Source organism: Cynoglossus semilaevis, chromosome 18, assembly GCF_000523025.1.
Source record: "Cynoglossus semilaevis isolate Cse_v1.0 chromosome 18, Cse_v1.0, whole genome shotgun sequence".
Lineage (NCBI taxonomy): Eukaryota > Metazoa > Chordata > Actinopteri > Pleuronectiformes > Cynoglossidae > Cynoglossus > Cynoglossus semilaevis.
In genome coordinates this window covers 3175640-3188947 of record NC_024324.1, presented here as the reverse complement: position 1 = coordinate 3188947, position 13308 = coordinate 3175640, and the positions used below count along the sequence as shown (strand labels likewise).

Genomic DNA, 13308 nt, shown 5'->3' with positions numbered 1-13308 from the left:
ATGTGAATTGATGTTGGAGGTTTCTCTTCCTGGTCAATTGGTTGTTGTTTTTTTTTTTTAAGCCTTAATAACGAGCTAGGTATCGTTTTTTTCTGCTCTGGTCATTTTTATATCTTTAGTAAAGATCGATATATTTTGATAAAGATCGCGTTCTGGAAATATTTGTCCTCTTCTGCTCAAAGAAAGTACTGCGTCTTTGAAAAGGTAACCTTTTCAATCATTTGCTGATTGAATCATTTTTGCGCAGATATTTTTCCAGGTGTTTGACAGAAGGAAACCAGCGAGGCGAACTGGGAATGTTTATAGGGAATGCTGTGAGATCATAGCAGATCTCACTACTGTCTAAATCAACTTATCACAAGTGGAAAAAAATGTTAAACAAACAAAATTGTTAAAGTTATTTCAGATACAACATTTCATTAAACCTCTCAATGAGAAAACACAGCATTTGAACTTTTGTCCTTTCGCTGTTTTCATTGTTCTAGTTTGATTAATGTCCTTTTTTCCCCAGGTCTTTATTGTTTAATTTTGCTGCTGAATAAACGTTTCTTAAGTTGAACATTTTAATTTCTAACTTTGCTTTTACACCATTTTTTGGTTTCATTAGATGCATATTCAAATCTAATTATATAAGCACTAATTCCCAGGTGTAAAAACGATTGTGTGCGTCTGCTTTTCGTAGGTAATACTGCAGTAGGTGGATTATTAAAACATTCATTTGGAGGAAACGGAGGATTTTCTACCATATTATTGCAGTCTTGGATGCTGTAAACTTGTCTTTTAAGAATTGAGTAAAATAAGATTTGTGCCTTTCTTTAAGTAAACAAGCCAAAAGGCCAAAACGTCCGATGTCTGCGGCCAAACAACAGGAAACACACTATAACCAATCAGTGAGCTCCACCTCTACAGTTCCTGCTCTGTGGTGAAAATACACCTTGTTACACATGTGATTTTTTTTTCCTTTTCGCCCGGCCTGTTATTTCTTTGTACGTCCTAAAGTCTAACAGGATATTTCTGTCCGTAGCAGAATGTTTCATCCAGCTCAGTGGTCAGGAGCGAAGCGTGAAAGAGAGAGGAATGAGGCCGTCATGTCGGGTGAGTTGGCAACATGATTAAGGCCGGTGCCAACCTTTTCTAACTTTGATGCATTCATGTCGGCTCTATTTAATTCATGAAGGTGATGTGGAGAGTCTTAAAATGGTACGAGGTGGTGGGAGGAGGGGGAGGAAAAAAGGTGACATCTCTGCACTCTTTGCTTCTGGCCAAAGTTGACCACGTCATCGTCATCGTCATCGTCCTCTCCTCTTTACATTTTACCCTGGTCTTCATTCTCATTATCACTTCTGTCTTCCCTCTTTTTCAATTTACCCATCACGCGTCCTTCTCCTTCCTCCCTCGACTCATCCTCGCCTTTTACAACTCATATTTTATGCATTCAGCTCTTACGCCGAGCGACTAAGAAATCACGCAACCGTGAGAAAGAACTGACAGCTCTTTTCTGTAACCCTGCATATTTTTCCTCCCCTTTTTTTCCCCTGACCTCCACTATGCAACGTTTTCATCTGCCGCCGTAGCCACCGTGTCCTGTTTTCGTAGGTTTTTCTTCTTGCTGTACTTTCTGTAGGTAAACAAATGCAAAGGGAGGATGAATGGCGAAGGCCTGGCCGCTCTCCAGAGCCACATTTTCAATAACCAGGGGACATTTCAGTGGTCCCTGCGGGGAGGGAGTGCAAACATATAAATACTCTTATGTGTATGTGCCAAAGTGAGAGGTACAAATGTGTGTGTTGGTCCAAGTGTGTGTAGTTTTTTATTGCTGTCAGCCCACTTGTTGTATGGCCAGGGCCCTGCTAAATAAATACATCAGACGCCGGGCTCCGAGAACACATTTGTCTTTCTCCCAGGAGTATGGTGAATTATTTAGAATGAGAGAGGTGACAAACAGCATGTGACGTGGCTGGAGCCAAACAGGGACCGACCGAGGGACGGAGGGTAGGGGGTGAGGAAGGAGCAGATGGGCAGGGGTGGCACCGGGCCAAGGAGAGCTGGTGTAAAAGGAACCAAGAAGGAGATGAGAGGCTGAAGAAGAGGTGGAGATTTGGAATCAAATCATCTGGTTGGAGGCAAAGAAAAAACAAAAGTCCATCATGACACTGTGTCTGAAGAGTGAAGGGTTGATGGGAGGACAGGGACCACTTCATGTCCTTAATCCTAATCTTAATCTCTCTGTAATTCACACCTTCATCCTGACTTTCATCAGTGTCTCGACGACGAGGTTCTACCTCAATGAGACCAGGTTTTGGTTCCCCACAAGGGGGAGCCGCCTTACAAAATGAACAATGAGTTTAACAAAACTCATTAATAATTAATGTAATTAAGAGAACACACACACACACACTCTCTGACCATCTAAAGCAGATTTTCAACTGTTCACCCACCTCCCTCATCCCCACATGGCTGCGGCAGAAATACATAACATTCAGGAGTGAACCCGGCAAAACAACCACGATGTGAGGCCATGAAGCTAACCTCCGAAAAGAACCAGGGCTAGCTAAAAAATGCTATGTTAAATGGCGACACCATGGTATCACTTTACACTCTGACGTTTTGCTGACTTTAGTCTCAACTGCTCACACATTAGCCAATATGGATGAAAAGTTTTTAAACACAACGCCATCTAGGGGATCCATATTGCATATCTCCTTGACGGTCGTGTACACAAATAGTGCAAGACAATGACAAACTAATCCACTAGGGGGCCGACATCACAGCTGGTCAGTGTCATGTAGAAGCTTAGGTCAGAAAGAGTGACAACAGGTTCAGGGAAAAAGTGGAGAAAGTTGGAAAGAAACAAACAGGAAAAGACAGAGAAATTAACTTCACGCTGCTTCGACGCAGCGAGGCAAACACACGCAGAGGGTAAATGGAAAATAAAGAACGCAGAGGGGGGTAAAAGGGGGAGGGGACTGTGGTAAATTAGAGGAGCTGGAATAGCAGGGAGGAGCAGGGAGGAGGTGAATGTGCCGGGAGGTGGAGTGTGGAGCAGCAAACACACAGAGATAATAAGAGAATCTGCTGAAGGCCTGAGCGTGGCTACAGTAATTATACAGAGACAGCAGACTGACTTAATTAGAACAGGATGGAGCTCTCGAGGAGGAGACGCACACACACACACACACACAAAAAAACAAATGAAAAAAAAACTCTAATAAAATCACTGAGACGTGTTTCTGTTCAAAAGGTGAATTATTACATCATGTTTCCTCTCCTGGAGCTGCAGCTCTGCTCATGGCATTTGTTAATGAGCACACGCGTGTGTGTGTGTGATCATCACAGAAAGTGTGTATGGTGCAAATTGGAAATTTGTAATTTCACACAGTGGTGTCTTTTCTCCCCATCTTGTCTCTAAATCACCGGCTTCTTTTGGGTGGTTTTTTTTTTATCTTCTTCAACTCTGTTTTAATCAGTTTTAAAAGACTGAAAAGCACGTTGGCAATTTCTTTTTTTCCATCAGCTTGAAAGAATTTGGCAGCCTCTCCTCTATAAAGGGAAGAAAAGCCCAGTCTGAGGAAATAAAAGGTTTGCTGCAGCCCAGAACTGCTTAGCTAAAATGATATTTTGTGGACCATCATCAAAATGGAGATCTTTTTAAACGGTTCTAATTCTTTAGTATTCTGATCACATCACATCACTTCATATTTTAAAATTGATAAAACAGGGGTTAGCGTCTTGGGTAACTCTGTGTTGTGAAGCTAATCTCTTTTGTGACATTATCTTTTCTGGTTTTTTGTTAATTAGTTAATTTGGTAGGCTAAATGCTACAACAAAGCTAACCTTCGTCCTTTAGCTAACATTAAGTGATCTTGTTTAACTCCCAGGTATTTTAAGCTCAGCTTTTTTCTTTATTGTCTTAAAATTATTCTTAGAGTAAGTTTGGAATTTTTTTTTTAAGATTGCTAACATTAAGCAAGTTCTGAACTCGCTAATCTTTAGCTATTTTGTTTTTTGTTGGTTTTTGGTAGGATATTTTGACTTCCAAACAACTTTTTTATTTTTTAATCGGGGCTAATTTAAAGCTTTATTGAGTCAATAAAACGTTACCAGTTACTGAAGACATATTCTGTGGTCATTCGTCCACTCTCGACAGCATGTTGTTTTTGTTCACTGTTGTCTGTATTTCAACACTGAATACAGTTTGTCAGTGAGTATACGGGCCAGTATCACAGTTCAATCCTAAACAACACATACGACGACAGCAGACCTGAAATAACCCGGCGTTTGCCATCGTTTACGCTGCGTGAGGTAACAATCTTCCTCTCCACTGCACAACGCCATCTGCTTACACCAATATCAGTAGCTACTCACCGGCGATTCAATATTATCGACTGGGCTCTGCAGACACTTAGAGCATTTGCATTCGCTCAGTTACACAATTAGACCCGGGGGTAAATAAGACGTACATTAGTCACTCACACATGTACGCACAACAACATGGGTGAAAATCATTAAATATCTCAGTGTACCGCCATGATTTGAAATAAAAACATTACATTTCACACTTACTCCCAACGAACACACACACAGACAGGTTTAGTGTCTTTGTTTCACCCAGAGAATGAAACCAAGTCTAATGTGTGTGTGTGCACATTAGCCGAGCAGCTACCGCAGCGTTCTAAGTAATTTGTAACCTATAATGTGTGTGTGTGTGTGTGTGTGTGTGTAAGCGTGAGCAGTCCCAGCACAATTCTTCAGTTTAGCGGAGCATTACAGCTGATCAATAGCTCTGGTGCAGTGGGAGATGTCGGCAGTTGGCGCTGCATATTCATACCATAACGGCTGAACTGAGAAAAACGAGCCGCTACGAAGAGGGGATAAAGGCAGGAGGGGGGAGAGAGAGAGAGGGAGAGGGAGAGAGAGAGAGGGAGGCAGTACCTGTCACTCAGCCGACCACACTCTTCACAGGGAGAACCACAGACAGATGAGAACTCTTTCTACTTCCCGTCCTCCTCGGTACTGTCACTTTTCACTGGTGTGTAAATAAAAAAACTCTCATCTTAAAAATCCAAGGTGTGAAACTTCATTCAACTGTTGGGGTCGTCTAAAGCAGCGGCCCGAGCCTCCACCAGAGGGAGCCTGAAGCACAACTGAACCCCATATCCTCTTATCCATTGCTTCCCCTCACAGTAGCCACTAATGCCTCTGTGCCTGTACGTCTTGGCAGAAAAGCTGGACATTCTTGCTACAACAAAACAAAAGCATCTTTGGTCAAATATAAACATGTCATTTTTCCCAACAAAGTCATATATATTTGTTCTCCTGGACATTTGTGTGTTGTTTTGCGGTTAGCAAGCAAGCTAAGCAGACTACCTGGGCAGGTAAAAGACCAGAGAGCAGCGGGTCTTGGGTTCAATTTTTCGGTGTTGATCTACAGTGACTGATTGATTGAACTTTAGTACAGAACCGACCACAGTAATCGAGTCTTCATCGTGGTTTTCTTGCTGCTGTTTTAATCAGACGTGTCTCCCGTCTCCTCTCCTCATTTCTGACCAATCACCACTTCCTTCCTTCCTACCTCCTTTGTTTCTCCTCCTCTCAGTAAATCCATCAGATTTCATTGTCCTCTCCTCAGCTTTTACAGCAGCATCGTTGGTAATTACAAAGGAGTAAATCGATAAACACACACACACACACACACACACACCAACTGTAGTATCAGGCGGCGGCGTTTATCGCCAACTGTCAAACACTTTGTAAGAGGCAGGAGCAGGGAAACTGCAGCCGAACAAATGTTCCGCTTCACTTACTGTACTTTCAGTCAAACGGCCGCAGCCAAATTATCTATCGATAACTGTTTCTAGACGGTGTTCACATCGACGTAGCCTTCGTCTACTGTACATTTGAAATGTACCAAAACTAGGAATTAACAGTCGATCCCTGTTTGTGTACGTCGGCCTGAAATTCTCATTTCTTATTTCAGAGGTCATGCTAATTTCCCTCTTGGCATCTCAGTTTTGGGACTTAATAACTTTTGTATGGACCTCAGAGGACTCAAAATTGTTCGTGCCTATAATATAAATATAAAGTTGAGTCAAAAAGTTCTAAGACAGGTGTAAAATTATCCTGAAATCTCCAACAGGTTTGACAGGTTTTTTCATCATAACCATGTCATATTTTTTCCGGAGTAGGTTTTATTTAACCCACAGTTGACTTGGTGGATGAAGAGCAAATGTTAAATTAAAAAAAAATAATAACCTGAAGGGAAACCTGTTAAAGGTCATTTAAATGCTATGTTCTCCATCACTTTAGACTTGTTGTAATGTAAGTGACAACATAAGTGTCATACGCCTCTGACTTCATTATAAGTTCAGTGACAAGTAACACATTGAATTTACGGTGCTGTTCCGTGGACTGAATTCTGCCCGCGGACCACCAGTTGCTGATCACTGGTCTATGGTTTATGTATGAACATCAGCTCTGGCCTATAAGACCAGATAAACATAAAGCTGTCATCAGTGACTCAGCCCAGACAGACGATGACTAACTGGTCACTTCAATAAATTCCATCAGAGCCCACACAGACTGGAGCTCACACCTACGTGTCTCTGAGCAACAATTCAACAACAGAGGATCAAAGCAGAACAGGTTTGATTTGCAAAATGCAGCAAACGACTCAATAGAACGCCGACCTCTGAGGGGACCGTGCACCAGTCGTTTGTTCACCTCTGTAAACACAGGAGCGCTCGCGCTTCACCTACTGCACCTCACGTGTCGATATGTGTGACAACACACTCTCTCTGTCTCTGGGTGTACATGTGAAATTAGCATTGATGTCATGACAGAGGGAACAAAGGGGAGGGGGTCTTGGGGGGGTGAGTCGTGGCTCAGCTGAGAGTCTGTGCAGCTGCTGTTCTCAGGTTTTCACCAGCAGGCTGTCAGCCCAACACTGTCGGAGCTGCTGAACAGGATTCTCTAAGGTTCACTAACAGTTTTCACTTGTAAAAGATTCTGACAAGGTTTTTTTTTTTAACTGTGTAAATTTGTGTTCCGTCGTCTCACAGATTCTCCTGCTGTCGCCCAGACCACGAGGCTGCAAACGCCAGAAAACTCCACTAATCCGACCAGACCACGTCTGTACTCCCTTCACTAATTCATGTCAATACAGGTTCCCAAAGCGAAGTGTGCGGCCCCTTATTTTATAATGTTTGAATCAAGTTTTCTTTACATTTTTTTTTAAGATTGGGTCACTAAGAAATGTTTTAAATATAATTCTTGGGTTTAATTTAGTTGTAATCCTGGTTTATATATTTCTTTTCTTTTCTTATCTTTTTTAGTTTTTTTCTATTAAATAAGAATATCTTTCCTACCTTCACAGCTGCTGTGTCCTTCCTCGTAGCCGGCGCTGCAGCTGCACTTCCCGATTGGCACCAACCACTCTCCTTCAGCGCTGCAGTGCATTCTGGGAGGGCTGTCCATGTCCACCTCTGAGTTGTTGACACAGGTGCCCCGCACCTCCACCAGCGTGGCAAAAGCCGCCTCGGCCACCGTGTCGGGAAACACCGCCAGGTTCTGCACTGTGGCCAGGCAGCGTTTGTAGTACACCCGCACGGCCACTAGGGCCACACAGGCGCCGACGTCCTGGAACGCCAGATGGAAGCCTTTCCGGTTGAGGTGGCCGATTTCTCGCACCTCGGTGTTCAGCTTCATCTTCCTCTCACCCAGGTCGCCCTGCGTGAAACTCTCGTCGGCCGCGATGGTGTCGATCTTGGTGTAGCGGTCCTCGCGGGTCACGCCGCCCAGGTCGCGGTCCGACTCCACGTACAGGAGGTTGAAGGTCTCCTTGCAGGTGCCCGCCACTCCAGGGATGCTGTTACAGTCTCTCAGGGTGAACTGCAGCTCCACGAAGATGCGCTGGCCGCCCCGCCGGGCCACCCAGCCCGTTTGCAGCCAGTTGTTCTGCTGCGTGGGCTCCATCACGTTGCACACCTGGTAGGTGCGGATGGGCTTGTACTTCTCATCGACGCCGCTGATCTCCTCCCACTGTTTTAGAGAAGGGAGAAAGTGTGAGGCAATGAGCTTGAACAAGAAAATCTCTAAACATCCAGAAACAAAGACAGAGAGAGAGAGAAGACAACGATGAGGACGCGTCGGAGCTCAGTACCTCCTGACTGATGAAGGAAACTCATTAGTACTACACAAATACTGCAGTTCTGTGTAGCTGAGTTTGTGATGGAGATTTTCACAGAACTTTCTTCACATTTATGGAGATTTTAATCCCATAAATGGTCAAAAATGGAATTAGAAACTGTTGAAAACACCAGTGAAATACTGACTGTGTTAGTGGAAACTTCTTTTTATGTTAAACTCAACCATAATTAACATGTGAATTCAATTTAATTTAAAGTTAACTTAAATGTGTAATTTAAATGTTGAATCGCCGCGTCAGTGAAATAATCTGCATTTTAATGGGTTCAAGATGAAAGGTAATCATTTCATTTCATTAGCAGTAATTAGTGCGAACCAAAGAGCACGTGTTGAAAAGACGATCACGTCTTATTTTATTTGAACCCTTTATGAACAGAATTGAACTGGAAAAAAACAAATACACACAGCATTTTGGTAGACTGTGTGTGTGTGGATTGTCCATTTGAGAAAAGTGAAAAGGCCAACCTCCAGGTGAGAGGCATTGACACCCCCCCCCCCCTCCTGTAATGAGGGCCTGTGTGTTTGTCTTACATTCATAACCTGGTGCGAAGGTTTTTCTAACAGAAGGTGAATGGATCGATATAAAGCAGCCCCTCATTTATCTGCGGCGGTGAATCTCACTCGGTGGTTTGGACACTGCAGTATTCCAGCCTGGATTAGCAGCATCGATTAATGATAATGATGAGCTCCGTGGCGGGAGAAGAGTGAGAATACGGCACGAGAGAAAACAGAGGAAGAACCAGGCCGAGCATCGTTCAATGCATCTCGTGCATCTTCATCCGCCTGTTAAATCCAATTTGTTTTGTATCAGCGCCACCTAGTGGGCTGGAATAGATAGCGTAATTGTTACTGGTGTGCCAGGAACAACTAGTAAAGGTAAACTATTGTTTGCAGTTGGTTTATGTAGCCGACTATTTCAGTGAGTGACAAACTGGAATGAAACAAATAAACTCTAATCTTTCCATTTTTTTCTAATCCTTCTATTTTTTTTTTCCTGCTTGTCCTGTCCTTTAAAATCTGTTTTCTGCAGGGAGAACAGAATTCTCCATACAGAGCGATAAAAAAACAAACAAACATGAGCTGCGATGTGGAGCCTCGCAGGTGAGGAGTCACATGCAGTACAAACATAATGTGAAACCAAGAAATGCAAGCAAGCACACTCACTCCATTAGGGGGGTATGACGTCCAGCCCAGCTCCGCCTGAGTCTCTTTAGAGTTCAGCAACACCACTGTGGGGAATAAAAGAGACATAAGCATAATGTTATTTGCAAAAGAGGACAAATCCTAACCCACACGGTGAGAAAACACTCTTAAATTTACAAGTCGGACACTCCAAGTGCTGCATTTGGAATAATAAGAAGAGAAAGAGCCGGAACAATAATGCCATCTGTCAGACTTAAGCAGAATAAGGACCTTCCCTTGTTCTCTGGTCTCAGCAGTAAAAACACACCAGAGTGCAAACAAACAACCAAACGAGGCCCGCGGAGCCTTGAAAACAAGCCCAGCCATGACCCCACACCCTCATTTTGCAGCAGTGGAAAATACAATATTTAAAAGTCTGTTTTTTTTCTCCCTTCTCCCCTGTGCTGTGAACAAGGAGTGAGTTTTCAGCACCATGGACAGCCACACAAGAGACCTGCTGGTGAATTACTGCTTTCAGCACCGTGGACAGCTCCACAGCAGACTCACTGGTGAATCACTGCTCATTTAAAAAGCACTTATTCCAAACAAAACTAAACCAATGCCATTTCTCACCTGTTATTTTTTTGGGATTACATTTTTTTTTGTAACAATAAACAAACATTAGTGAAAAAGTAAAGGTGCCGAGGGAGTTAGGAACGACATAAAACGTAGAGCATCACCAGGGGGTTCTGCTGGAGCACCAGGAAATATTAAAAAATGTTCTGAAAAAAGATGCTGTTTGAATAAATTGAAAAAAAAAAAACAATTACTTCCCTACCTTTTCACTATATTCTATATTGTATCGACTTATTATGAGCAAAGTATTTCACTGTATAATGATGACCACTACAATCCAGACTCTGAAAAATATATGCATATGTGCATCTATACATATATATATCTATATATATATAGAATAAAAGAACAGACAAAAATACACAGACTCAGTAACAAGTGCCAAGCGCAGACAACCACTTAACCTCCGCTTTCAAACCAAAATTTAAACGGCAAATGAACACGTCAGAGTTCAGCAGTTTGGGGCAGACTGTCTTTGAACACTGGGCGAGAAACGCCTGTGTCCACTGTAGCAGCGCGCGGCGAGCGTGCGCTAACAGTGGGGCCATCATCAGCACATTCATCTTAATCTATATTGTAATATTAACATCTGCAGAGACATATGGCGAGCTGGGTTTGAAAAGATTCTGCTGATATCAGAGTTATCCATGCGATCAGGCTTGTCTCCTTAAAAGTACAGCAGGAGACAGTTTGGGGGCGACACGCTGTGTTTTCAACACCTCGAGCCTTGAAGCAGTATGAGGTCTGACAAGCAGACAGACTTTTTTTAAAAGCACTTTTTCCAGTCTTTTAAAGTGTTAGTCTCACTTTTGGCCTCATGACTCTAACTTTCCCTCTTCAACTGCCTTCAACTTTCATCAGCGCCTTGATGAAACTTGTCAGGGCTGCACCGGTAACAGACTCATTCTCCATAAACACAGCAATTTCTTCAGGTCTCTTAGAGTGATCTACATTTTTTTTTTCAGATAATGCCCTGACTTCCTGCCTCCTGCTGTAGGTAAAGTCAAAACATGTTGTTGTCCAACATAAGGCCTGTGAAAAATGCAAGAAAAGCAGCAGCTGCAACAACAACTGTGTGTCAACAAAAAGAAAGGTCGAGTCTAAACATAGACTAATTAGGTGAAAAAGACCATGAAATTGTTCTCTTATTCTTTAACTATTCTTATACTCTACACTAATGAAATACTTTTTAACCTAAATGGTAATTTGTTGAGTTAGTGCTTCCATAATGTAGCTGCCGTGGAAGCACAGAGCAGGTAGTCCTGGGTTCAATTCCCAGAGGAACCACATACTTGGCTCCTGCCCCTGGTGGCCTGTTGTAGCAGATGTGCTGTTAATACAAGAAGTTTCCATGTGTGGAATAAATAACACCAATTATTATCTAATCCTCTAATATCTAATCTTAAACTGTATACAGTTAGTTCCTCAAGGATCAACGATCAAATGAACCTCACTTTTATGCTTTATATCACAGCAAATTCAACACAGCAGAGCAACAAATGTGTTCATGAAAAAATAGATTTTTTTTCTTTCTCAACATTACGGCATGTCTACAGACAGGAGAATGAAGAAGAGAAGGTGTTGAAAACACCTTTTCAGAGTTAAATAACTGTGGCTCAGGACGTCCAACACCCCAGGTGTCAATGACTGCCAACAAACGAGGAGACGTGAACGCCTCACAACAAAATACCAGGAAGCCCCGCGACCAAACTCTCACGTTATTGTTTTTGGGTTAACACAGCCGGGAGCCCAAAGGTTCTGTGGTTAGCTGATAACACGGAGGCATTTGGAGATGATTAGGATGTGGAAGAAGGCACAAGAAGTGCCACAGACACTGAGGGGAGGAAAAAAACAGGAGAAATAATCAGCAGGAGAGGCAAGAGGAACAAGCAGAAATCCAACATGTCGTGTGAGAAAGACAAAAAAGGCAGCGTTGGCAGCAGAGACAGACGATGAGGAGAGAGTGGAAAGAGTACATGAAGTGCAGACAAATGAACACTGTGGGTGACACACAGGGAGAGATCAGTGTGCCCCGGTGAGCCGTCAGTCAGACAGTGGCACAGAAACACAGAGGACAAGGTTGGCACCGTGATCACAAACTGAATATATAAGCCCTGTAATCACAGCCTGGATAGATCAACTAATGGGCTGCAGGCACAGGAGAAAGGCTAAGACTGATAAGAGTGAGAAGGGAAAAAAGGAACAGAAAAAAAGGAGGGGGAAGGGTCACCAAGAAGAGAGGAGACATCTAACAAAAACCTGGGCAGAACAGTCGTGACACGTCAACAGCAATTTCAAAGCTTGTTAAATAATTATCCATCATTACAGGGACAAAGTGGATGTGCAGGCCAGATTTTTTTTTTTTGTATGCCTGTTCCCGGTCCTTTTCAGGACGACTATAATCACAGAGGGAAAATGAAAAACATTGTGATCACAGGTTTTCAGAGGCCGTTTTGTATCCCCTGTTCTGGACACATCACATGGAAAGCTTTCATTAAAACTGAAAAGACCAGACGTTAATAACCTTTTCATAAAGTTGAGGGAAATAATTACCATCATCGCTTCGCTTTTTTTTTTGTTCTGTTTGTATAACTTGAAGAAGGTAACGAGGGTTGGCTTTAATTTTTGTTAAACTTTGAGAACCACTCGTCTCGGGCAAAAGGCCGTGAAGGTCCGACACCTCGGTTTCCAAAGCTGTTCAGGAAAAGTTTGGATTAAAAGCACGTCCTGAGCGTAAACCTCTGATCCTACTTCACATACTTTCTCCTCGTTATCTGTTTGCCGTGTCGTTGTGTTAATTAACCTGTTCAGCACAACTGACAGGATGAGCGCGAGGCGGAGAACAACGACAGATACACAGTGAAGACAGATGCGGTCCGCAGCTCTGAGGTCGTGTATTTAAAGTAACAACATGGAGTGAAGGTTATTAGTACTGCAGTGACACTCGTGAAGCGACAAATTGAGGCCTCTGTCAAGTGTGCCGTGGATGGAAACACGGACGCAGCTCTGGCACAAATGTCAGTTCTGAGGGGCTTCCAAGGTCAAGTGTTTTCCTTCTTCTGAACCAAATTATACGACGCGCGACGATTAAACCTGCGCTGAAGGCAGACGTCCAAGGTGAAGTGGTTAATCTGGGAGAAGAAGAAGAAAAACAAATGAAGTGCCACACTTCTGTCTGAACCTCCAACGGCCTCTATTTTAGGACTCCAGGTTCACGACGGAGCAAAAACCACTTTGATCATCTCTGCAAATAAAATCTCCACATACTGTAAAAAAAATTAAAAAAATCAGCCGGTGCTTTTTTTGTTTTTACATATTGTTCCAACTAAAAACAAGCCTTTTGAAGAG

At 43.0% G+C, this 13308-nt stretch overlaps 1 protein-coding gene across 1 annotated transcript in view; it reads right to left on the bottom strand.

The window, feature by feature from the left end:
* The window catches only part of epha10 (EPH receptor A10), a 137552-nt gene that overhangs the window by 83663 nt on the left and 40581 nt on the right, over nt 1-13308 (bottom strand). The window contains exons 3-4 of the mRNA XM_025065256.1: nt 9367-9431; nt 7365-8037 (exon numbers count right to left, since the gene is read on the bottom strand). Of these exons, the coding sequence (XP_024921024.1) occupies nt 7365-8037; nt 9367-9431 (738 nt within the window). The remainder of the gene's footprint in view (nt 1-7364; nt 8038-9366; nt 9432-13308) is intronic.